The sequence below is a fragment of the Rana temporaria genome, chromosome 7 (genome assembly GCF_905171775.1).
Source record: "Rana temporaria chromosome 7, aRanTem1.1, whole genome shotgun sequence".
Lineage (NCBI taxonomy): Eukaryota > Metazoa > Chordata > Amphibia > Anura > Ranidae > Rana > Rana temporaria.
The window spans coordinates 62,528,067-62,552,189 of NC_053495.1; the positions used below are offsets into that span (position 1 = coordinate 62,528,067).

General features: G+C 44.4%; 1 protein-coding gene across 1 annotated transcript in view; it reads right to left on the reverse strand.

Annotated features, from left to right (window-relative positions):
* NPTXR (neuronal pentraxin receptor) overlaps positions 1-24,123 on the reverse strand; it is a 92,974-nt gene that overhangs the window by 5,017 nt on the left and 63,834 nt on the right. Inside the window, exons 2-3 of the mRNA XM_040359492.1 lie at positions 10,457-10,688; positions 7,238-7,479 (exon numbers count right to left, since the gene is read on the reverse strand). Of these exons, the coding sequence (XP_040215426.1) occupies positions 7,238-7,479; positions 10,457-10,688 (474 nt within the window). The remainder of the gene's footprint in view (positions 1-7,237; positions 7,480-10,456; positions 10,689-24,123) is intronic.

The window sequence follows — 24,123 nt, forward strand, 5'->3', positions numbered from 1 at the left end:
TCTCCTTTCTAAAAAGTCAACGACATTCACTAAAATCTGAACTGTAGATCCGTTCAGCAGGAGAGCTGAAATCTGCTGTATTTCAACAAATGTTAAGAGATTGGTTTTGTAACATTCACCACTCTAAACTAAATAAATCCAGGCAGTTTCTAATGATCCTCAAAACCTGTGCCATTTGTTGTCTAAGTTATCATCCATTCCTTTAAAGAGTACCTCCACTTTTGTTGAGAAAAAAACTTCCCTTCGGGGTGATCAATGTACATTGCAAGGATGTTAATAAACTTTGTTGCAGGTTCCTACCTTTTGTTATTCTAAAGAAAGAGCTGTTTGTTTGTTTGTCTGTGTCCATGTGGAAAGTAAATCCAATGGGAGTGGTTTCATATTTATCTATCAGCTGCTGCACCTGCAGGGCTCTAATGATAAAAATTGCAAGGGTCTGCATCCCTTTTGATGTGATTTCCTATTGAGAGTATCTCTCCAAAAATATTTTTTTGTTGCTGGGGATGCCAATAATCTGACTTAAATCTTAGTCCATACTTGTGGGAAAATCAGAAAGCCAATCTCACAATCAGGACACCATTTTTTTTTACAACACACCTCCAGGTAGCCATATTGCATTGCATTTTACAGAAAATTACAGAGCTTCAGATTGAAAAAGAAAGGTAATATTTAATAAAATTCAATTACAATATGACTTGTGTATGCTATATTATTTTTTATTTGCAATTTTTTTCCCACAAAGTGGAGTTAACCTTTAAAGATAAAGTAGGGCCAAAGCTCTTTTGGCTCTACTAATCCTTGGGGTCACAGGAGAGAACTTAGTTCTGCACTTCTGTGACCCATTTTCAGCCAACAGTTGGCTTAAATCTGCTGTCGGCTGATGTCACAAAGATGTCGGGATCCACCGAGATCCTGGACCTGCTCAGCCTCTTAATGAGCCACTGAGAGCCTGAGCTCTAGGTGAGTATGATTGTTTATTAAATCTTTGTGCACTTTTTTTTATAAATCTGTCAAATGCTGTGGGTTGAATATGCCTAGGTTTATAGATATGCCTCCAAGTTACTAGAGGCGTCTTTCTTAAATGGGTAACTTATTAGCTATAGAATGATTCAACGCAAACTAAAGTAAAAAAAAAAACGAAAACCGCCACTGGCGTAAAACAGTAGGCACCTTCAAGTGCCCCAAATCCAAGGGTTCTCTGAACATATCAACCCAGCTTTCGTGATCAAGGGCCATGCCCTGCTCCCCATCTTCTAAGCCACACTAATAGCAAGCAAAATCTTTTTGATGGCCAATCATGGGACTTAGTTGGTAAAGAAAGCCCTAATATTTAGAGAAACTGGGTCAATGGGTACATACCAGAGTATCCAGTTTTCAGGAATCCTAAACTGGTAAATTGGGTAACTACCCTAAATAAGGTTTCTAAAGCTGAAGTCCAGACATACAGCCTGAGTTACCTGCAAAAGGATATGTGTAGCATTTCTAGAGACCTAGGCACCTAAGATTAGGCAGCACAACTTGGAACACACCTCATATCTACTGACTACACAGTAAAGGGGCAGCAGCACAGTTGATTTACATAGGTAAAGTTGATCCAGTGAATATCCAATTGCCTCTTGGGGGATCACAAATGAATCCCCCCCCCCCGCTGGAGCAAATTGGATCATGCTTTGCTGTTTTTTTTTTCTTCCTCTGGCTCAACAGTGGATATAGGATTGTGTATATAGGATTGTATAATTGTTTTCCCCCTTGAACTAGATGGACTTCTGTATTTTTTAAACCAGACATATAGCTAGATTCACAGAGATTGCCTTAACTTTAAGGCGGCGTAGCTTAGTGTGTTTAGGCTACGCCGCCGTAAGTTAGCGAGGCAAGTACTTGATTCTCAAAGTACTTGCCTGCTAAGTTACGGCGGTGTAGCCTAAAGCGGGCGGGCGTAAGGGCGCCTAATTCAAATTTGTCTGAGGGGGCGTGTTTTATGATAATGAGGCTTGACCCGACGTGATTGACGTTCTTTTTTAACTGCGCATGCGCCGGGCGCCTACATTTCCCAGTATGCATTGTGGCTAAGTCCGCCGCACGGGCCTATTGATTTCGACGTGGACGTAAACAACGCAAATCCCTATTCACGGACGACTTACTCAAACGACGTAAAATTTTCGAATTTAAACGCGGGAACGGCAGCCATACTTACATTACTATTACATCTATTTGATGGAATAACTTTAGGCGGCCTATCTCTTACGTAAACGGCGTATCTGTACTCTGTACTCATATTCTACACCGACCGCAATGGAAGCGCCACCTAGCGGCCAGCCTAAATATTGCACCCTAAGATAGGACGGCGCAAGCCGTCCTATCATAGATAGGTTTAAGTGTATCTCTGTTTGAGAATACACTTAAACTTAGGTGGGCATAGATTCCGAGTTAGGTGGGCGTATCTACTGATACGCCGACCTAACTCTACCTGAATCTAGCTATAACTATCTATGTAGCACAGTAATAATCTGTTTCTCTTGCCACTCTGCACACTCTTCTTGTCAACGTGTTTACTTCCTCTTTCAGTCTGAGTGCTACTTTGCAGCGATTTATAGAAAGCAGCTATCAAGACAAATTCAGGTATTTGTACTAGCTGCAGTCAAAAATAGTTTAATGAATACACTACCACAATTATTTGTGTAACTTTTGCCTGAAACTCAGCTTTAATGTGACCATAAATCGAAGCATACATGGGTATCTTTTAAATTCCATGCCCTTAGGAAATTCAATTTAAAATGCTACATTTAAATATGAATAAAAGAATGTGAACATAGATGACCTAAGTAGCCTTCCAAACAAGGGGGGTTATCCTCAAAAGAGATACTCCGACTTAACTGCTGTTCAGTCTGTGTGTAACTTTGGAAACGATCCTCAAAAGGCTTTTTCCAAAGTTAGACAGAAGATCCGGCATGTGTAATTGAATTACACTGCCTAATTTTAGGATGCAGTACCGCATCCGCCGCTGGGGGCATTTCGAGTCGAAATGCCGTTGCTAGTATGCAAATTAGCACTTAAGGCGATCCACAAAGCTTTCTAGCTTCCTTTTTGCGCCGTAAGTGTTATTTTGCAAGTGTAAAATTAGGGCTCGTTTTACAAAGTGTAAAGTTAGTAACACCTTGTAAAGGCCCATTCCAGCGACGGCATTTGGTATGCTTTCCCGAGGGAGAACTCCACGGCAATTTGTAAAAAACAAAACCGGCATGGGTTCCCCCCCCAGGAGCATACCAGGCCCTTAGGTCTGGTATGGGTTGTAAGGAGACCCCCCCACGCCGAAAAATTGACGTAGGGGGTCCCCCTACAATCCATACCAGACCCGTATCCAAAGCACGCTACCCGGCCGGCCAGGAAGGGAGTGGGGACGAGCGAGCGCCCCCCCCTCCTGAGCCGTGCCAGGCCACGTGCCCTCAACATGGGGGGGTTGGGTGCTCTGGGGCAGGGGGGCGCACTGCGGGCCCCCCCACCTCAGAGCACCCTGTCCCCATGTTGATGAGGACAGGACCTCTTCCCGACAACCCTTGCCATTGGTTGTCGGGGTCTGCGGGCGGAGGCTTATCGGAATCTGGGAGTCCCCTTTAATAAGGGGGCCCCCAGATACCGGCCCCCCACCCTAAGTGAATGGATATGGGGTACATCGTACCCCTATCCATTCACCTGGAGGCAAAAAGTAAAAGTTAATAAACACACAACACAAGGCTTTTTAAAATATTTTATTATTCTGCTCCGGACGCCCCCCCTGTCTTCGTTATTAGCTCAATTACCAGGGGGGGCTTCTTCTTCCGCTCTCCGGGGGTCTTCTCCGCTCTCCGGGGGGGGTTTCTTCTTCCGCTCTCCGGGGGGGGGCTTCTCCGGACTCCGGGGGGCTTCTTCCATCTTCTCCCCTCTTCCGCTCTTGACTCGGCGAACCCCGGTTCTTCTGCAGCTCTCCGGTGCCTTCTTCTTCAGCGCTGGCTGCCTGCTATGTTTGTGTGTTAGCTCGATTTCAAACAGGCAGCCGGCGCGGTCTTCTGTGGCGTCATCTTCTCTTCTGGTCTTCTGTTCTTCCGATGTTGCCTCGTCGCCTGTTGTCGCTGTAATGATGGAAGCGCGCCTTGCATCACATTTATATAGGCATCACCGTCCCATCATGCTCCGGCAGGTACCCACGTGGTGGGTGCCTACCCACGTGCACCCACCACGTGGGTACCTACCGGAGCATGATGGGACGGTGATGCCTATATAAATGTGATGCAAGGCGCGCTTCCATCATTACAGCGACAACAGGCGACGAGGCAACATCGGAAGAACAGAAGACCAGAAGAGAAGATGACGCCACAGAAGACCGCGCCGGCTGCCTGTTTGAAATCGAGCTAACACACAAACATAGCAGGCAGCCAGCGCTGAAGAAGAAGGCACCTGAGAGCTGAAGAAGAACCGGGGTTCGCCGAGTCAAGAGCGGAAGAGGGGAGAAGATGGAAGAAGCCCCCCGGAGTCCGGAGAAGACCCCCGGAGAGCGGAGAAGACCCCCGGAGAGCGGAGAAGACCCCCGGAGAGTGGAAGAAGAAGCCCCCCCTGGTAATTGAGCTAATAACGAAGACAGGGGGGGCCTCCGGAGCAGAATAATAAACTATTTTAAAAAGCCTTGTGTTGTGTGTTTACTACATTTTACTTTTTGCCTACAGGTGAATGGATAGGGGTACGATGTACCCCATATCCATTCACTTAGGGTGGGGGGCCGGTATCTGGGGGCCCCCTTATTAAAGGGGACTCCCAGATTCCGATAAGCCCCCGCCCGCAGACCCCGACAACCAATGGCAAGGGTTGTCGGGAAGAGGTCCTGTCCTCATCAACATGGGGACAGGGTGCTCTGGGGTGGGGGGGCCCGCAGTGCGCCCCCCTGCCCCAGAGCACCCAACCCCCCCATGTTGAGGGCACGCGGCCTGGCACGGCTCAGGAGGGGGGGGGGGGGCGCTCGCTCGTCCCCACTCCCTTCCTGGCCGGCCGGGTAGCGTGCTTTGGATACGGGTCTGGTATGGATTGTAGGGGGACCCCCTACGTCAATTTTTCGGCGTGGGGGGGTCTCCTTACAACCCATGCCAGACCTAAGGGCCTGGTATGCTCCTGGGGGGGGAACCCATGCCGTTTTTTTCTTTGAAAATGGGCATGGAGTTCTCCCTCAGGAATGCATGCCGCTGTCATTTTTTTTATCCCCGACGCAACTTTAAGCCGTCGCGATCCTCAAAACTCGGCGTAACGTAACTTCGCGCATGCGCAGTACGGCCGGCGCGCATGCGCAGTACGGCCGGCGCGGGAGCGCGCCTCATTTAAATGGGACTCGCCCCATTTGAATAGGAACGCCTTGCGCCGGCGGAATTTTAGTTACACAGCCTGAAATTTCTAGATAAGTGCTTTGTGGATCAGGCACTTAGGTAGAAACTTTAAGGCAGTGTAACTTAAATTGGATTTTTTAAGTTACGTCAGGTTTTTGTGGATCTGGCCCAAGGTGTATGCATTTTATTTTTATATTTTCATCACTTTAGGGTGTATTTATTAATGATGCGCTAGTTAAACTCGCCTAATATAAAAAATAGTGAAGCAATCTCTGGCAAATAATGGCCTTTGAAATATATGACATTTACTAGGTGAATCTTGTTAGTTCAATTATTGCCAGGATAAATTTTCATAGTATAGGAGCAGCTATTTTTCACCAAATCTTTTCAAATAACAGGACAGTCCTTTCATTTATTTGCCAATATGTTTTTCATAGTGTTTATGCAGGGTTTCAGCTCTAGGTGGGTAAATGTAATTTTATTAAATAGAAAATATTTAATAAATCCAGCTGCTAGCATGCCACCCCTTCCCGAGCTACCTTTTCATGCAAGCCATGCATGCAGACTTGTACCCCAATAGCACTGGAGCCATGAGCGTGCAGCCCCCTTTCTATGTACATACCAGCCTACATACCTTTTAGCATTGTGCAAGCTTTGAGGAGGGTTTCTTAAAATAATGGGAGCCCCTACCAAAGCACCTTTGCCTGATGCTGACCACTATTGCGCTCTTCTGCACTTCTGATGCCCAGGAGAGGGTGCCAGCAACTGAAGCCTCGTACACACGACCGAGGAACTCGACAGGCGAAACACATCATTTTCCTCGTTGAGTTCCTTGTTAGGCTGTCGAGGAACTCGACAAGGCAAGTTTCTCCATTCCCGTCGAGGAAAAAGAAGACATGCTCTCTTTTTGGCTCGACGGGATCCTCGACAGTTTCCTCGTCAAAAAATGTACACACGACCGGTTTCCTCGGTTTTTGCAGAGAAACTCAGTCGTGTGTACGAGGCCTCAGGCTCATGTTCCACCTACTTGTCCCCTCATGAGGAGAAAGTAGGTGTTCACATGCTCCCCCGAGGAATGGTTTTAGGGACCCCCTAAACAATCCACTGCTGTGTGCACCTAAATGAAAAATGTAAACATCACACAGGAAAAAAGTACTTAACTTGCCACTTGCTTGCTATAGGGATACTTGGGAAAGGACATGTTTGTTCTTTTGAATTATTCTTTTTTTTTTCTATTTTCTTTTTACATTAGAAATGCCACAGAAAATTACCCATGGAAGTGCTGGGTCTTTATTAGAAACACAAATTTTGCACTCTCCATAAACAAATCACAACTCCAAAGAACGGATGCGTTTTGAAATACACATTCCAAAATTCAGACCAGGGGATAGTTTGAATCCTGGGCAAGGCAAAAAAAGACTGAATGTTGGATTCATTTCATAACAAATCTACATTCACTGAGTGAATCCTGTTTGATGAAATTTTACACTGGTTAATCTTGTTTGCTGCTATTTTTAATGGAAACATCTTGTTTAAGAATTGACAAAAACACTGTAATAAAAGGGAATGTAAAGATCAAATTTGGTAAAAAAAACATTGGCAAATATTAGGCAAATGTTAGCTGAATTTCTTATCAATTCGCTGATAAATACACCACTTTATTTCCAAGTAGCTCTGTCAGAGTGTCAAATTTAATTATAAATACATTTAATGGTATATTTGCTTCGGTGATATGTCCAGGACTGGTTACAGTGGTTCCCCTTACCAAGGATGGTATTCAAGATTTCCTTTTTGGTGACCAATCCTATAAGATATTATTGTTTTCCCATTTTCTTTTTAGAACTCTCAAATTTTTTTGTCATTTCATATTAGCCATATTGTTTTAGTTTTACCTTATCATTGATGAGAAGTTCCATAGGGTTGTGACCCCATTCCAGCAGTACAATCTCATTGGGTTGACCATGGACAGAATAGGAGAAGGGAGTGCCTGACCCTGAGGTTGTCTTGGATTTTAACCACAGGCATAAAGTGAAAGCATAGAGCTCCGGGAGAGTCTTTTTCATTCGTCCATACATATAGTTGGTACGTACTGAAAAACTGAGCTTGAAGTTCTCTGGATGATAACCAGGGTAACCTGAAGTAAAATAAAGCAAACACATTTATAATTAAAGACTTAAATATGGTAAAGTGACCATGTTGCTAGCTAGCAGAAGTGAGACTAACATAACCCTGTAAAAGATTAAGGTGAAATTTTAACTCTCTTTCGGAGTCTTGAGTGTCGCTGCTTTTTGACACTTCCTGGTGTGCCAGATAGAGTGTCCCCGCCTAATGCTGTGGTTCCTCCTAGACATGTGCACAGAAAAATTAGTTTTGTTTCATTTTGGATAGATTTGTTATGGTACCGATTTAGTTTAATTTAGTTAGATTTGGTTAGTTTTGTTTTGTATCGTTTATTCATTTTCTAACGAATTCCAAATTTTTGGAACGATTTGAATCGGTCGAAAAATGATCTGCCAATGCAAATTCTGTGTGAAGAATAGGTGGTTGTTAAGGAGCCGACTGGGAAGTTGGCCGTCCCATTGCCAAAATTTAAGAAAAAAAAGGTGTGGGATCCCCCAATGCATACCAGGCTGGGTCTGGGATGGATTCTATAGGGAAACCCCATAGCAATTTTTTTAAAAGAGGATGTGGGTCCCCCCCCCATAATCCATTCCAGACCTTTATCGGAGAATGCAGATCAGGAAAAGGAGGGGGAGAGTGAGCGCCCCTCCCCCTTCTGAATGATACTAGGCCACATTCCCTCAACATAGGGGGGTGCTTTGGAGTGGGGGGGTCTGCTCCCCACTTCAGAGCACCCTGTTCCCCTGGTTGATGGGGGACAAGGGCCTCTTCCCCACAACTCGGGTGGTGGTTGTGGGGATCTACGGCGATGAGCTTATCAAAAATTTCGAAGACCCCTTTAACAAGGGGGCCCAAAATCCCCCCCCATGTGAATGAGTATGGACTACATCGTACCCCTACCCATTCACCAAAAAAAAGTGTAAAAAGTGAGTAAAGATACAACACAAGTTACTGACAAGTCCTTTATTAAAACATCAAAGCACGCCCCCCATGTTGAGAGCATGTGGCCTGGTATGGTTCACAAAAGGGGGGCGCTCGTTCACCCCCCCTTTCCTGGCCTGCCAAGCTCCATTATCATATAAAGGTCTGCTATGTATTTTGGGGATTTTGGCATGGGATTTCCCTTAAAATCCATATCAGACTCGAAGGGCCTGGTATGGACTGGGGAGGGATCCTACGCTGTTTTTTTGTTAAATTTTGGCGTGGGGTTCCCCTTTAAAATACATACCACACCTGAAGGTCATTGACGGCTTTCTTTTGATTACATTTCAGCTGTCAGTGGAAAAGCCCACTGACAGCTAATGAGTCATCGGTTGTTAAGGATGTGGCAGCTGGCTTCCCGGCCCACTCTTTAACAATCAGCTATTCTTCACACAGAGTTCAAATCGATCAATCATTCGAATCGTTCCAGAAATTTGGAATTTGTTAGAAAACAAATCTACAAAATTAAATTAAACAAATTTTAAAGAAATTAGTTACTATTCGACTAACCAAATATTTGTCAGAAATTTATATTGGGACCTAAACGAATTGCACAGGTCTAGTTCCTCCAATGAACCCCAGCATCCTCACAGCTTGTAATGTAGTAAGGTAGGGGTTGATTGGGGGGCTCCAGGTGTGTCAGATAATGTAGTGGAAAACATTATCTAACACACCTGGAAGTGTCAAATTGTAACGATACCTGGAGCTCCAATGAGCGAAGATGTTACTCACCATGCATTGAGTATGTATAAATAAAGCTTTGTCTTGTAAAACTTTATGTCTCACTTTTGCTCGTTAGAGACGGGGTCATATTAGCGGCTCAATTCAAAACAAATACTCTAAAAATGTCAGTTATGCAAAAACTAACATGCGGGTGCTCAACTGACCTAGTTACTGTTTCAGATTTTTGTTAACACCAAATTCATTTCTCTGGTTCCCAATCCAGCACTTGCCTTTTGCCTAATACTGCAGCTGCCTGCCTTGGTTCCTGTGCTTACACCTCTTCACTGCCTGACATTACTGCACCTGTCTTCCCAAGTACTGTTGTTGCCAGCTCGTTTACCAGATCTTGATGCCACTTCACTGCCTTCACTGTTAGCTTTCACCACTATTAAGGAGACTTGAATAGGTACTTGACACCAACTTTTCTTTTAGATTCTCCTGTGACTCTCCCCTAGTTTCACCTCTGACAGAAAAGCCTCCTTGTATTACCCATCACTTTTACAGTAGGCTGGCCATACACTAATAGATTTATTTTGTTCAGAAATCAAACAAATTTCTCCATCTAGATAAATGGCATGAATTTACAAATTTGTATACCCATATTTTTAGCCTAGCTTCTTTGACAAAAGTTGATTGTGCAATTGACTTTTGTTAAGCTGACAGAGCCATCCACTGTTAGAAGTTCGATCAATTCTTCCCAATCAGCCAGTGTATGACCAGCTTAAGCTAGACTTTATAGCTTTATTTACACATACTAATATATCTGCCTTGTGGCTTTTGTGTGGTTTCTTTTCTAGCTCATGATAACAGTAGGTCGCTTTTATCGTGAACTTTAACATTCTGTGCAAACAAACTGCAGGAAAAAAAAACGCAATCTAAATGCAAAAAGTTTTAATTGTATTATAATAATTCACTTAAAATGCAAGTGCAATGAATATCCTTAGACCTCTATCTGTATGTAAAAATCTTTAGACAGTTCTATACTTTAACTTGATTGCTTTTGAAGCCTGTAAGGCAAGCACATTTCTTTTTTTTTTTTCACAGAGCAGCTTTTAGACATTTTGCTGAAATAAGGACATTTTGCACACCATATTCTGAATGTATTTGATATTTGAGAGTGTTTGATATCTTTTCTGTGCTTGATTTAGGTTGTGTTTGCATTTATGCCTTTGGTGTTTCGAACAGAGCTTAAAAAATTGAATAGCATGTTTGCTCTTTTGATTCTTTAGCATAGAATCCAATTATTTATTATACATTCTATATTATCATTATTACATGACTTTCACCTTGTTCCAGTTCCGCTATGCGGTTCTGCAGAATGCTCAGTTCCTTCTCTATGTCCTGCTTGTCTCTTTCACCTGAAGCTGTTGTTTGCTCCTTCTCTAGTTCTAGAAGTTTGGCTAAAAGTTGAGCCTCTAGCTCAAGCAACTTGGACTGTAGAGAATCCCGTCCATAAAGAGGTGAAGGTGAAGTGGATGTTGGCGCAGTCAAGTTGTGCACTCTCTGCTGGATTTCCAGCTATAAAAGAAAGGGAAAAAATGTTACAGAGCTAATACAAAATACATAATATTGGCAAATTTTGCATATATCAATCAAGAGCACTGTTGTCAGGGGCCACATGCAGATCTTTTGCACTTATTGTAAAGTCCTCAGGGCCACTGCTAAAAGTATTCTCTGTTGGTGCTTACTTAAGCAAGTAAGGAAAATATTATAGAAATTATTAAACCCTTTCTTTTTTTTTCTTTTTTTATATTACTGAGAGAAATCTCAAATTTTTAAGAGGGCTTTTTAAGAGGACTTTGGGGAGTAAAAAAGAATAAGGTAAAACATTTATTTTTCTAAATGGGATTTAACCACTTAAGACCCGGACCATTATGCAGGTTAAGGACCTTGCCCCTTTTTGCGATTCGGCACTGCGTCACTTTAACTGACAATTGCGTGGTCCTGCGAGTGGCTCCCAAACAAAATTGGCGTCCTTTTTTTCCCACAAATAGAGCTTTCTTTTGGTGGTATTTGATTACCTCTGTGGTTTTTTTTTTTTACGCTATAAACAAAAATAGAGTGTGAATTTTGAAAAAAATTCAATGTTTTTTCATTTTTGCTATAATAAATATCCCCAAAAAACATATAAAAAAACATTTTTTCCCTCAGTTTAGGCCGATATGTATGGCAGCGATCAGCTATTTTTTTTCGGGACTGCGACATTATGGCAGACACATCGGACAATTTTGACACATTTTTGGGACCATTGTCGTTTTCCCGGCGAAAAGTGCTATAAAAATGCACTGATTACTGTGAAAATGACAATTGCAGTTTGGGAGTTAACCACTAGGAGGCGCTGAATGGGTTACGTGTGACCTCATATGTGTTTCTAACTGTGGAGGGGCGGGGCTGAATGTGTGACGTCAGTGATCGTCTTTCCCTATATCAGTGAACAGACGATCGCTGACACTGCCACAATGAAGAACGGGGAAGGTGTGTTTACACACACCTCTCCCCGTTCTTCAGCTCCGGTGACCGATCGCGGGACACCGGCGGTGATCGGGTCCGCAGGTCTCGGAGCTTGTGCCCAGTCGTGCCATTCTGCCAACGTATATCGGCGTGAAGGGGTCCTTAAGTGGTTAATAGCAGTGATCTCACGTAACATGCCTCCAGCCTAAGACTCTATCTATGTACAGTATGTGCCCAATCTCCACAACTCTATAGCATGTTTGCAGTCTCTGGCCATCATTTGTACATTTCTGCAGTCTCTGAAAATCTGCTGTAGCATTCCTGTTGTTCACCTACTGAATGTCTGCAGTTTCTGACAGCTTTCTGGCTAAGTTAAGCCTCATACACACGATCAGATTTTCATCGGACAAAGCGTAGGCCATGAACTTGCATAGAAACTGCAAAGAATTGTCGCCCAACAAACGCAAAGCTCTTTAGCGCCACCCTTTGGGCAACTTCTGCTAATGTGTTATGGTGAGCATTGCTTCCGAGCACGCGTGTTTGTACTTTGGAGTTTTGTCTGAAGGACTTGTGTACACACGATCGGATAATCCGACGACACACATTTGTTGGCAGGTTGGCAATTTTAAAGCATGCTATCCCATATTTGTCCGTGGAAAATTGGACAACAATTGTCCGATGGAGCATACAAACAGTCATCACACAATTCCCGTCGGCTAATCCGATCGTGTGTACGAGGCTTTAGAGTTCAACCTTTACATAAATTAGCCAATGTAGACAATGACCTTAGTAGGTTAAAATGCACTGTGGATGCTATAAAAATATTGTTTAATGCAAAAGCTATGTAAACCTTTTCTGTCACCCATGGAACCTGGTCAAAATCCTTCTAACATTTACAGTCCTCCATCCTGACTTATGTCCAGGACCCTGAAGATGTTGAGATCCAGGGCCATAACAGTGAGCACACTTCCTGATTAAAAAAAAAAAGTAACCCTTGCGCAGCACGCTTCCTCCCTCAAGAAGAAGAAGAACTTGAAGAAGAAGAACTCGAAGAAGAAGAACTCGAAGAAGAAGAACTCGAAGAAGAAGAACTCGAAGAAGAAGAACTCGAAGAACTAGAAGAAGAACTCGAAGAAGAAGAAGAAGAAGAAGAAGAACTCGAAGAACTAGAAGAAGAACTCGAAGAAGAAGAAGAACTCGAAGAAGACGAAGAACTCGAAGAAGAACTCGAAGAAAAACTCGAAGAAGAACTCGAAGAAGAACTCGAAGAAGAAGAACTAGAAGAAGAACTCGAAGTCGAAGAAGAACTCGAAGAAGAACTCGAAGAAGAACTCGAAGAAGAAGAACTAGAAGAAGAAGAAGAACTAGAAGAAGAAGAAGAAGAACTCGAAGAAGAAGAACTAGAACTCGAAGAAGAAGAACTAGAAGAAGAACTAGAAGAAGAAGAAGAACTAGAAGAAGAACTAGAAGAAGAAGAAGAAGAACTAGAAGAAGAAGAAGAAGAACTAGAAGAAGAAGAAGAACTAGAAGAAGAAGAACTCGAAGAAGAAGAAGAACTCGAAGAAGAAGAAGAACTCGAAGAAGAAAAAGAAGAAGAAAAAGAAGAAGAACTCGAAGAAGAAGAAGAACTCGAAGAAGAAGAAGAACTCGAAGAAGAACTCGAAGAAGAAGAAGAACTCGAAGAAGAAGAACTCGAAGAAGAAGAAGAAGAACTCGAAGAAGAAGAACTCGAAGAAGAAGAACTAGAAGAAGAAGAAAAACTAGAAGAAGAAGACGAAGAACTAGAAGAAGAAGAAGAACTAGAAGAAGAAGAAGAAGAACTCGAAGAAGAAGAACTCAAAGAAGAAGAACTCAAAGAAGAAGAACTCGAAGAAGAAAAAGAAGAAGAACTCGAAGAAGAAGAACTCGAAGAACTCGAAGAAGAACTCGAAGAAGAAGAACTCGAAGAAGAAGAAGAACTCGAAGAAGAAGAACAAGAATAAGAACTCGAAGAAGAACTCGAAGAAGAAGAATAAGAACTCGAAGAAGAAGAAGAAGAACTGGAAGAAGAAGAAGAACTTGAAGAAGAACTCGAAGAAGAAGAACAAGAACTCGAAGAAGAAGAAGAACTTGAAGAAGAAGAAGAACTCGAAGAAGAAGAAGAACTCGAAGAAGAACTCGAAGAAGAACTCGAAGAAGAAGAACTCGAAGAAGAAGAAGAACTCGAAGAAGAAGAAGAACTCGAAGAACTCGAAGAAGAAGAAGAAGAAGAACTTGAAGAAGAAGAACTCGAAGAAGAAGAAGAAGAACTCGAAGAAGAAGAAGAACTCGAAGAAGAACTCGAAGAAGAACTCGAAGAAGAAGAACTCGAAGAAGAAGAACTCGAAGAAGAAGAACTCGAAGAAGAAGAACTCGAAGAAGAAGAAGAACTAGAAGAAGAAGAACTAGAAGAAGAAGAACTAGAAGAACTCGAAGAAGAAGAACTCGAAGAAGAAGAAGAACTCGAAGAAGAAGAACTCGAAGAAGAAGAAGAACTCGAAGAAGAAGAAGAACTCGAAGAAGAAGAAGAAGAACTCGAAGAAGAAGAAGAAGAAGAACTCGAAGAAGAAGAAGAACTCGAAGAAGAAGAAGAACTCGAAGAAGAACTCGAAGAAGAACTCGAAGAAGAAGAAGAACTTGAAGAAGAAGAAGAACTCGAAGAAGAAGAAGAACTCGAAGAAGAAGAAGAACTCGAAGAAGAAGAAGAACTCGAAGAAGAAAAAGAACTCGAAGAAGAAGAACTAGAAGAAGAAGAACTAGAAGAAGAAGAACTCGAAGAAGAAGAAGAACTAGAAGAAGAAGAAGAAGAAAAAGAAGAAGAAGAACTCAAAGAAGAAGAAGAAGAAAAAGAACTAGAAGAAGAACTAGAAGAAGAACTCGAAGAAGAACTCGAAGAAGAACTAGAAGAAGAACTAGAAGAAGAAGAACTAGAAGAAGAAGAACTAGAAGAAGAAGAAGAACTAGAAGAAGAAGAAGAAGAAGAAGAAGAACTCGAAGGAGAAGAAGAACTAGAAGAAGAAGAACTGGAAGAAGAACTCGAAAAAGAAGAAGAAGAACTCGAAAAAGAAGAAGAAGAACTAGAAGAAGAAGTAGAACTCGAAGAAGAAGAACAAGAAAAAGAAGAAGAAGAACTAGAAGGAGAAGAACTCGAAGAAGAAGAACTAGAAGAAGTAGAACTCGAAGAAGAAGAACAAGAAAAAGAAGAAGAAGAACTAGAAGAAGAAGAACTCAAAGAAGAACTCGAAGAAGAAGAACAAGAAGAAGAACTAGAAGAAGAACTAGAAAAAGAACACGAAGAAGAAGAACAAGAAAAAGAAGAACTCGAAGAAGAAGAAGAACTCGAAGAAGAACTCGAAGAAGAACTCGAAGAACTTGAAGAAGAAGAACTCGAAGAAGAAGAAGAACTAGAAGAAGAAGAACTAGAAGAAGAAGAAGAACTAGAAGAAGAAGAAGAACTCGAAGAAGAATAACAAGAAGAAGAAAAAGAACAAGAAGAAGAACTCAGCAAAGAAGAAGAAGAACTCAGCAAAGAAGAACTTGAAGAAGAAGAAGAACTCGAAGAAGAAGAAGAACTCGAAGAAGAAAAAGAAGAAGAAGAATAACTCGAAGAAGAAGAAGAACTCAGCAAAGAAGAAGAAGAACTCGAAGAAGTAGAAGAAGAACTCAGCAAAGAAGAAGAAGAAGAACTCAGCAAAGAAGAAGAAGAACTCAGCAAAGAAGAAGAACTCAGCGAAGAAGAAGAAGAAGAAGAAGAAGAAGAAGAAGAAGAAGAAGAAGAAGAAGAAGAAGAAGAAGAAGAAGAACTCAGCAAAGAAGAAGAAGAAGACAGGTATAGCATTTGCATTAAACAATATGTTACAGTGCATTTTAAACTACTAGGGCCTTGTTTGCCTGGGCCACTTTATGTAAAAGGTAAGTTGACCAATGGTCTACTGCATTCAATTTTTTCTCATTTCTGCTCTGAGTCGGCCAACCCGGACATTGGAGATCAGGGCTTCTTTTTAAACAAAATACAATAGAATATGTATTTTTAAGCTTAAATTCTTCCTAATTTAAGGTGCTTCTTTTGGTAGTATTTAATCACAGCTGTTTGTTTTTTTTGCAAAAAAAATGAAAAGACCCCAAATTTTTACAAAAAAACAAACATACATATTTTATAGTTTGTTATAAAATTTTGCAACCAGGTAATTTTTTTCTCCTTCACTGATGTGCGCTGATAGGCTGCACTGATGGGCACTGATGAGGCAGCACTGGTAGGCACCGATGAGGAAGCACTCATAGGTGGCACCGATAGGCAGCGCTGATGGGCACTGATAGGTGGCACTGAAGGGCACTAAGAGGTGGAACTGATAGGCAGCACTAATATTTATTCTCTTCTGACTTTGTCAGCATGAGAAAAGAAAATTACTGGCTTGTGTTTACATCCTGTGATCAACTGTCATTGAACACAGCTCATCACGTGGTAAAGGGCCGCTGTGATTGGCCCTTTACACCGATCTATGATCAGCTGAGTACAATGAACTCGGCAATCACAGACCGCGCTGCCCGCACAAAGTGCGATCATGGGAGGCTGTCCATGGACCCTCTCGACAAACTAAGCACGCGTTGTAGCCATCTTTAAGCTATAGCACAGGCAGGAAGTAGTTAAAGTATAACTGAAGGCAAAACTTTTTATTTTGCATAGAGTGGAGAGGAATTAGAATACCTGTCATCCTCTCTATTTGTACTGCTTACATTATCATTAAAAGTGAAAGTATAAAAAATCCCAAAATTTGAGTTGTCTGCAGAACAGTAATAGAGGGAAAATCTTCTAATTGGGAAACTAGTTCTGGTTACCTGGGGCCCCCCCAAGAGATTCTCTATTCGAAATGAATATTTTTTTTGCCTATAGTTCTATTTTTAAGGCAGATCTATTCACCCATGCTAATACCAAGAAAGTGTCCCAAAGGTATGTCATTAATAAGAATTTCTCTTTGCTAACAAAGATTTATAATGCGGGGTCCCCTGGATTCACTAAAGTTTACAACAAAGGTGAACTTAACCCTTTACTAGGAGTCGGGTGTTTCACAGCCACATAAAAATTCCATCGTTTTCATTGTTAGAAAATAATTCTGTTGATGTGCAATACAGTCCAATCAAACTAAATGAACTCACCACTGGGATGTGAAAGTGCTTATACTGTATATCTGATAGAGAAAAAGCATGTTTTCTGAAAATCTTTCTTTTAGAACAACTTGGCTTATAAATACAGAAAAAAGCATGGTAGTAATATCAATACCTGCGCCAAGGTTGCCAACCACTAACAACAATATTTACTAACAAGATGTGGAAATTTACTGACAGACCACACTTTTTTCTGACAGTCTGAAAAATGTGCCAAGTAAAATGTAGTGGCAGAAGAGGGAGGTAGGGTTACTGTACAGCATTGGCTAAGGCAGTGGGAGACAGAACCACTGCTCCACAGAATTGCCTTCTACCCTATGATGGCTGGCCTGGGAAGCTGGAGATTTGCATGATGTCAGCTGACATTGATTGCGCATGCATGTTGTCTGTTGAAGCGGAGATGGGAGTATTCTTATAAATGTTTGCTCTTGCCTGTAAAAGCATGTGGATTTCAGCAAGTGTACATAAAAAGTTTTACGAATGATTGCTCCCGTCCACATTCTTTTAAGTGTACCAAATAGCCAGCACTCCAACAATGTTCCAGAATGACTGTTTCCTAAAGTCTAATATCAGCAAAAAAAATCAACCTTTCAAGAGGAGTAGGTAGACCCTCTTTCTCAAGGTGATAGAGACATGGATAGGAGCAAGTAGGCAGGGGCGGACTGACAATTCATGGGCCCCCGGGCAATAGGAGTTTATGGGACCCACAGTATACATACACATACAGACACACAGTACACACACACAGTATACATACATACACTGAGAAGGTACTAGAGAGGCGGGGCAGCTATAATCTTGGGATTTTTAGAACAAAAGAATGTCGGTAAGGGACATTTCAGGGACAGATGTAAAAAAACACTTATTTTTACATACTGTCCCTGGTTTTACTGAGGCTGGCAACCCCGATGGGGCCCCCTAGTGGCATAGGGCCCTCGGGCAGTGCCCGAGTGCCCAAATGGTCAGTCTGCCCCTGCAAGTAGGCTATCTTTTACAAACTGTTCATGAAAATATTCACATTGTGCAACTCTGTGCCTAACTTGTTCCATGATCGTTCAGGTATGCTATGTGACAACACAACTGCTTTTTTGGCTAACTGTTTCGTTTTTTCACAGACGTTGCAGGTGTTGCCCATTTCTTTGATGTCTTCTGCCCATATCTGGCTAAAACATTCTCGATCAAAGAGATTTCAAATAACTTTGGGTATTTGAAGTTTATCAAATTACAAAGGGTTACATAAGATTTCTAGAGAGTTTAGTCCACAATTTAGAAATGGAAATAGCTAAGCAGTAGTGTTGCTCACGAATATTCGCATTGCGAATATTCGACTCGAATATAGCATATTCGAGAAATCGCGCTATATTTCGAAATTCGCGGTGAATATTCGCAATTCCGAATATTCGATTTTTTACAATTTTTTTTTTGAATCAGATCACATCCTAGATATCTCCATCGACGTCTAAAAGCATTGCTGGTATCATTAGAGACCCTGGGCCGAGTAGCTGAAGCGTTCATTGAATTTTCCAGAAAGATCGCAATGCGATTATTCGGCAAACGCAATATCGCGCGATTATTTTCCTCGCCCCGATCTTCCGCATCAGAGCGATTTTTACAGTTTCATTTTTAAAACAGATCACATCCTAGTGATCTCCATAGACGTCTGAAAGCATTGCTGGTATGATTAGAGCCATTGGGCCGAGTAGCTGAAGCGATCATTTTATATTGCCGAATATTCGCAATGCGAATATTCGGCAATAGGAATATTGCGCGATTATTTGCTCCGCCCTTTTGCATCAGAGCCAATCAGAGTTCTCCTTCCACACTCGTCACAGGTTAGCAACCAATAGGAACCTGCCTGCATGGACATTATATAAGCTCACTCCCAGCACCATTTCATTGCAGATTCAGAAGCTGGCTATAGAGTGTGGAGGCTGTTTCTGTGTTCCTGGTTTCCTGTGTCTTTGTTCTTGATTGATTTAGATCATCACCAGCATTGCTATTTAGTGATTCCAGTGGATCTTTTCCAGTATATCAACTGCTTTTTTCAAAGCAATAGACCCAAGAGCTTTTTTCAAAGCTACGTTTTGTGCTGTTTTGTGCTGTTTTTTTCATTTGTGTTACTGTTTGATCCTGCAATCCTCCCTGTTCAGTTATATTTGCAAGAGATTTCAGAACACATATTGATCTGAGCTTTATAAAAGAGCTTTTCTAAAAGCTAAGTTTTGTTCATCTTGTGTTACTGTTAGATCTTGCAGGTTCGCTGTTCAGTGATATTTGATAGGCATCTCAGTTCAAATTTTGTTTAGTTTTCCCTAAAGAGCTTTTATAAAAGCTAAGTTTTGTGTTCAGTTTAGTTAAATTTTGTGTAGTAAGTGTACACACTGTTAGTGTACATTTATTTCATCTAGCTTAGCTTAGTGTGTGTTTAGTGTCTGTGTTTTGTGTTTAAAAAAAAAAAAAAAAAAAAAAGTTAGTGTTTGTTTAGTGCTTTTTTTTTTTTTCTTTAATTTTGTAGTCCTTGTCTGGTGTACTACTTTTCTTATAGTTTAGTAGCTGTCTGTGTACGTCTTTGTCTGCGTGCCTGTCTTGTAAAAAAAACACAAAAACACATTTTGTTCACATTTTCCCCCCCAATAAAGTTTAACCCCCCCACACACATATCAGCAATAATGAGCGGCATCCGTGGCCGTGGCAGCAGGGGTAGGGGAGTTACTCCCAGTGCTGGATCGCTGCCAGCACGGGGTACCTCTCGTGCCCCTACTAGTGGTAGAGGATCGGGTGCAAGGGGAGTACGCCTGATCCGGGAGTTCTTCCCATCGGGCAGCCGCCCGATATTGCCATCTCAGGCTCAAGTAGTGGTGGACTACATGGGGCACAGCAGTGCCACTGAGTCGTCGGTCCCGACTCACAGTAGTACCACCATTACACCGTTGCCTGTACTACCCCCCCCCCAGCCCCCAAGAGTCCAGCATCTTACTGTTCGACAGCGACAGTGATAGGGATCTCTTGGGGGAGGCCATGCATCAGGCAGACCTCCAGCTCTGTCCTGATGGTCAGGACCTTTTTGAAGGGATGGATGAGGAGGATGGGATACCTGCTGGCAGTATCCCAGAGACATCCCTTCAAACTGGTGCTGCTGTTTTGGTGCAGGAAACAGCAGCACCTAGTCAGACCCAGGCGTGGGTGAGGGGACAGCGGAGCCAGGCTAGAGGCTCCATGTCACGTGGTTCCCTCAGACCAACACATCTCAGCCCTTGGTCTGACATCTCTGGGGGCGAAGAGGGTGACCCATCATGGTTGCCATCTGACGCGTCGGCTCACTACGTCAGTGACGACGGGGAAGGTAGGCACCCTGGTGAAACGGTGCGCCAGGTCACCACCAGGGAGACCATCGTCAGGGTCTCCACTGGTGATGGCAGCAGGAGGTGTCAGGAGGAGGAGCAGCAGCAGCAGCAGCAGCAGCAGGCAGCTCCACCTGTGCGCACCGAATCCCAGCAGGTGCAAGTAAGCGTCACCCCATCTGACAGGAGGGCGGTGCTGAAGTCACCTGTCTGGAATTTCTTTACCCTGGTGGCAGACAACCCTACCGTGGCCATCTGCCGGATTTGTAAAGTGAGGGTGAAGAGAGGGAAGTGTTTGGCTCGGGTGGGTACCACAGCCCTGAACCAGCACCTGAGGATAAACCACTGGGCGTTGTATGAAGAGATGAAGCGTGGTGGTGGTAGCAGCGCCACCACCACACGTGAGCAGGGTACAGCAGCCCCTGCCACATCTTCATCTGTTTCCAGCAGGTCATGCCCCCCCGCTCCCTCTAGTAGAGGTACTGGTACCGGCAGCCAGACCTCTACTTCCACAGCACCCTCCACGTCTGTGTCCCGCACTGCCGTCCGGCGCCAGGCGTCGATTTCAGACGCCTTTGACCGCACCACTCCCTTCCCCCCTGGAGACCGACGTGTGCGTTCCCTCAATGGGCTCCTGGCAAGGGTTATTGCCCAACATCTGCTGCCCTTCAACATAGTTGACAGCAACCCCTTCAGGCAGATGTTGGAGCAGGCCCAACCCCAATGGCGTGTCCCCAGCCGCCATTTCTTTGCCAGGACTGGTGTCCCTGCCCTACACCAGCACATTGTGCAGAATGTAACCCTGTCGCTGGATCACGCTGTCAGCGACAGGGTTCATCTGACAATGGATGGCTGGACCAGCAGGCATGGGCAGGGACGCTACATCAGCTTCACGGCCCATTGGGTTTCCCTCCGAGGCGTCGGTGAGGGATCGTCGGCAACCGATCTTGTGGTGCCGCCCCGGGGTGTCCAGGGGAGAACTGCTGGTCTCCCTCAAGCCACTGTCTCCGCAGCTGCTGAGCCTCCCAGCAAGCGCCCCCGTAGCTACTCAAGTGTGGGGCACGTGCGCTGTCAGGCCGTGCTCCAGCTTGTTAGTTTAGGGGACCGGAGACACACTGCAGAAGAAGTGCTGAAAGCACTTCAAGCTCAGGTCCAGAAGTGGCTGACACCCCGAAGGCTCCAGCCAGGTATGGTTGTCTGCGATAACGGCAGCAACCTACTCGCCGCCCTCCATGCTGGCAGTCTGACGCACGTGCCCTGTCTGGCACATGTCCTCAACCTGGTGGTGCAGAAGTTCCTGCGCACTTATCCAGGGTTGAGTGACATTGTGGCAAAGGCGCGTAGGATTGCCAGCCACTTCAGGCGCTCCCCAACCGCTACCGCGTCCCTGTCCAAATTGCAGCGGAAGTACAATCTGCCCCTTCACAGGCTGATTGTGGACAGTGTGACGCGGTGGAACTCCACCCTCCACATGCTGAAGAGGTTGTGGGAGCAGCAAAGGGCGGTGAGGGAGTACCTGATGGAACTAGGCACTCAGAGGGCTTCACCACAACTCCCTTTCATCGCCTGTGCGGAGTGGGGGCAGATAAACCAGGTCTGCCAAGTGTTGTCCTCCTTCGAGCAGGCGACCAAGATGGTCAGCAGTGAGCAAATTGGCCTCAATAGCGTGCTGCCAATACTGTTCATGCTGGAGAGGACACTAGATCGCCTGCTCGAGGCTGGGGAGAGTGCCTTGGTGGAGCAGGAGGAGTCAGCAATGCTCCACCGAGACCAGGGCCAGGACGAGGAGGAGGAGGAGGAGGATGATGATGAAGAGGAGGAGGAGGTGGTTGCTGGTGTCGTCCCGGAGTCAGGGCCTGGTCAGGAGGGAGAGCCGGTGTTGGGGGCACCGATAGTCCGGGGGTTGGGCATGTCTGAGTTTGACCAGCAGCGCCTCAGGGAAGAAGAGTCGCACCTCATTCACCTGGCCAGCATTGAGGAGTCACAGCGGGCTGTGCTCTTCCCCATGGCTGCCCACATGCTGAGATGCCTCAGGAGGGACCCCCGGGTTAAGACCATCAAGACGAGGGATGATTTCTGGATGGCCACCCTTTTGGATCCCAGGTGCAAGGGGAAACTGGAGCAGTTCATCCCAGCCAGCCGGAGGCAGCACCGGATGGAGGAACTGCAGGCAGCCATTGTCAGACGGTTGGAGCAGGCAACTCCCCGGCCTCCAGTTGTCCCCCCTCATCTCACCCAGCAGGTGGCTGCACCCAGCTGCAGCCGAGCAGGGGACCTAATGGAAGAGATGAGGATGTTCTTCCAAACCGAGCGACCCAGTACCACCACCAGCAGCAGCAGCAGCAGTCACCACCAGCGGCTGGCCCACATGGTGGCAGACTACATGGCGTCCGTCGGTGCTTCTGACAGTATGAGCACCGACGACCCCATGGAGTACTGGGTTGCCAGATTGGACACCTGCCGCGAGCTCGCTCAGTATGCGCTGGAGTTATTGTCTTGCCCCCCCTCCAGCGTACTATCTGAGCGGACATTCAGCGCGGCAGGTGGGGTGGTCACGGACAAGAGGACCCGTCTGTCCACAGACTCCGTGGACAGACTCACATTCATAAAGATGAATGAGTCCTGGATCGGCGGTGACTTTCTGGCACCCGTCGTCGGTTCAGGGCGCTGAAGGGTCCCTTGCCATGCATTCCCTGATGAAGCCCCGGACCTGATGTATTTACAGTGCTGAATATAACTATTTCAACATCAGAGAAAATCAATGTTAATATTTGGTACAGTAGGCTTTCTTTGCAATTACAGCGGTCAAACATTTCTTGTAGTTTTACACCAGCTTTGCACACACTGGAGGAGGGATTTTGGCCCACTCCTCCACACAGATCTTCTCTACATCAGTCATGTTTCTGGGCTATCGCTGAGAAACACGGAGTTTGAGCTCCCTCCAAAGATTCTCTATTGGGTTTAGGTCTGGAGACTGGCTAGGCCACGCCAGAACCTTGATATGCTCCTTACAGAGCCAATCCTTGGTTATCCTGGCTGTGTGCTTTGGGTCATTCTCATGTTGGAAGACCCAGCCTCGACCCATCTTCAAAGCTCTAACTCAGGGAAGGAGGTTGTTGCCCAAAATCTTGCAATACATGGCCCCGGTCATCCTCTCCTTAATACAGTGCAGTCACCCTGTCCCATGTGCAGAAAAACACCACCAAAGCATGATGCTACCACCCCCATGCTTCACATTAGGGATGGCGTTCTTGGCATGGTACTCATCATTATTCTTCCTCCGAAGACGGTTAGTGAAATTATGATCAAAAAATTATATTATAGTCTCATCTGACCACATGATTTTCTCCCATGACTCCTTTGGATCAGTCAAGACAATTATGTCAGCAGTTATTTCACACCCTATATACTCTTATTAAGACTGCTGTACATCATGGCAACTCCTGCCCATGTGATATGACTCTGTATCAACTACTACTGTTAATACTGCTACTGCTGCTTCTGCTGCCCAGTCAAGACACCTATGTCAGCAGTTATTTCACACCCTATATACTCTTATTAAGACTGCTGTACATCATGGCACCTCCTGCCCATGTGATATGACTCTGTATCAACTACTACTGTTAATACTACTACTGCTGCTTCAGCTGCTGCTGCCGCCCAGTCAATACACCTATGTCAGCAGTTGTTTAACACTCTATATACTCTTATTCCTACTGCTGTTCATCATGGCACCTCCTGCCCATGTGATATGACTCTGTATCAACTACTACTGTTAATACTACTGCTGCTGCTTCTGCTGCTGCTGCTGCCCAGTCAAGACACCTATGTCAGCAGTTATTTGACACTCTATATACTCCTATTCCTACTGCTGTTCATGATGGCACCTCCTGCCCATGTGATATGACTCTGTATCAACTACTACTGTTAATACTACTGCTGCTTCTGCTGCTGCTGCCCAGTCAAGACACCTATGTCAG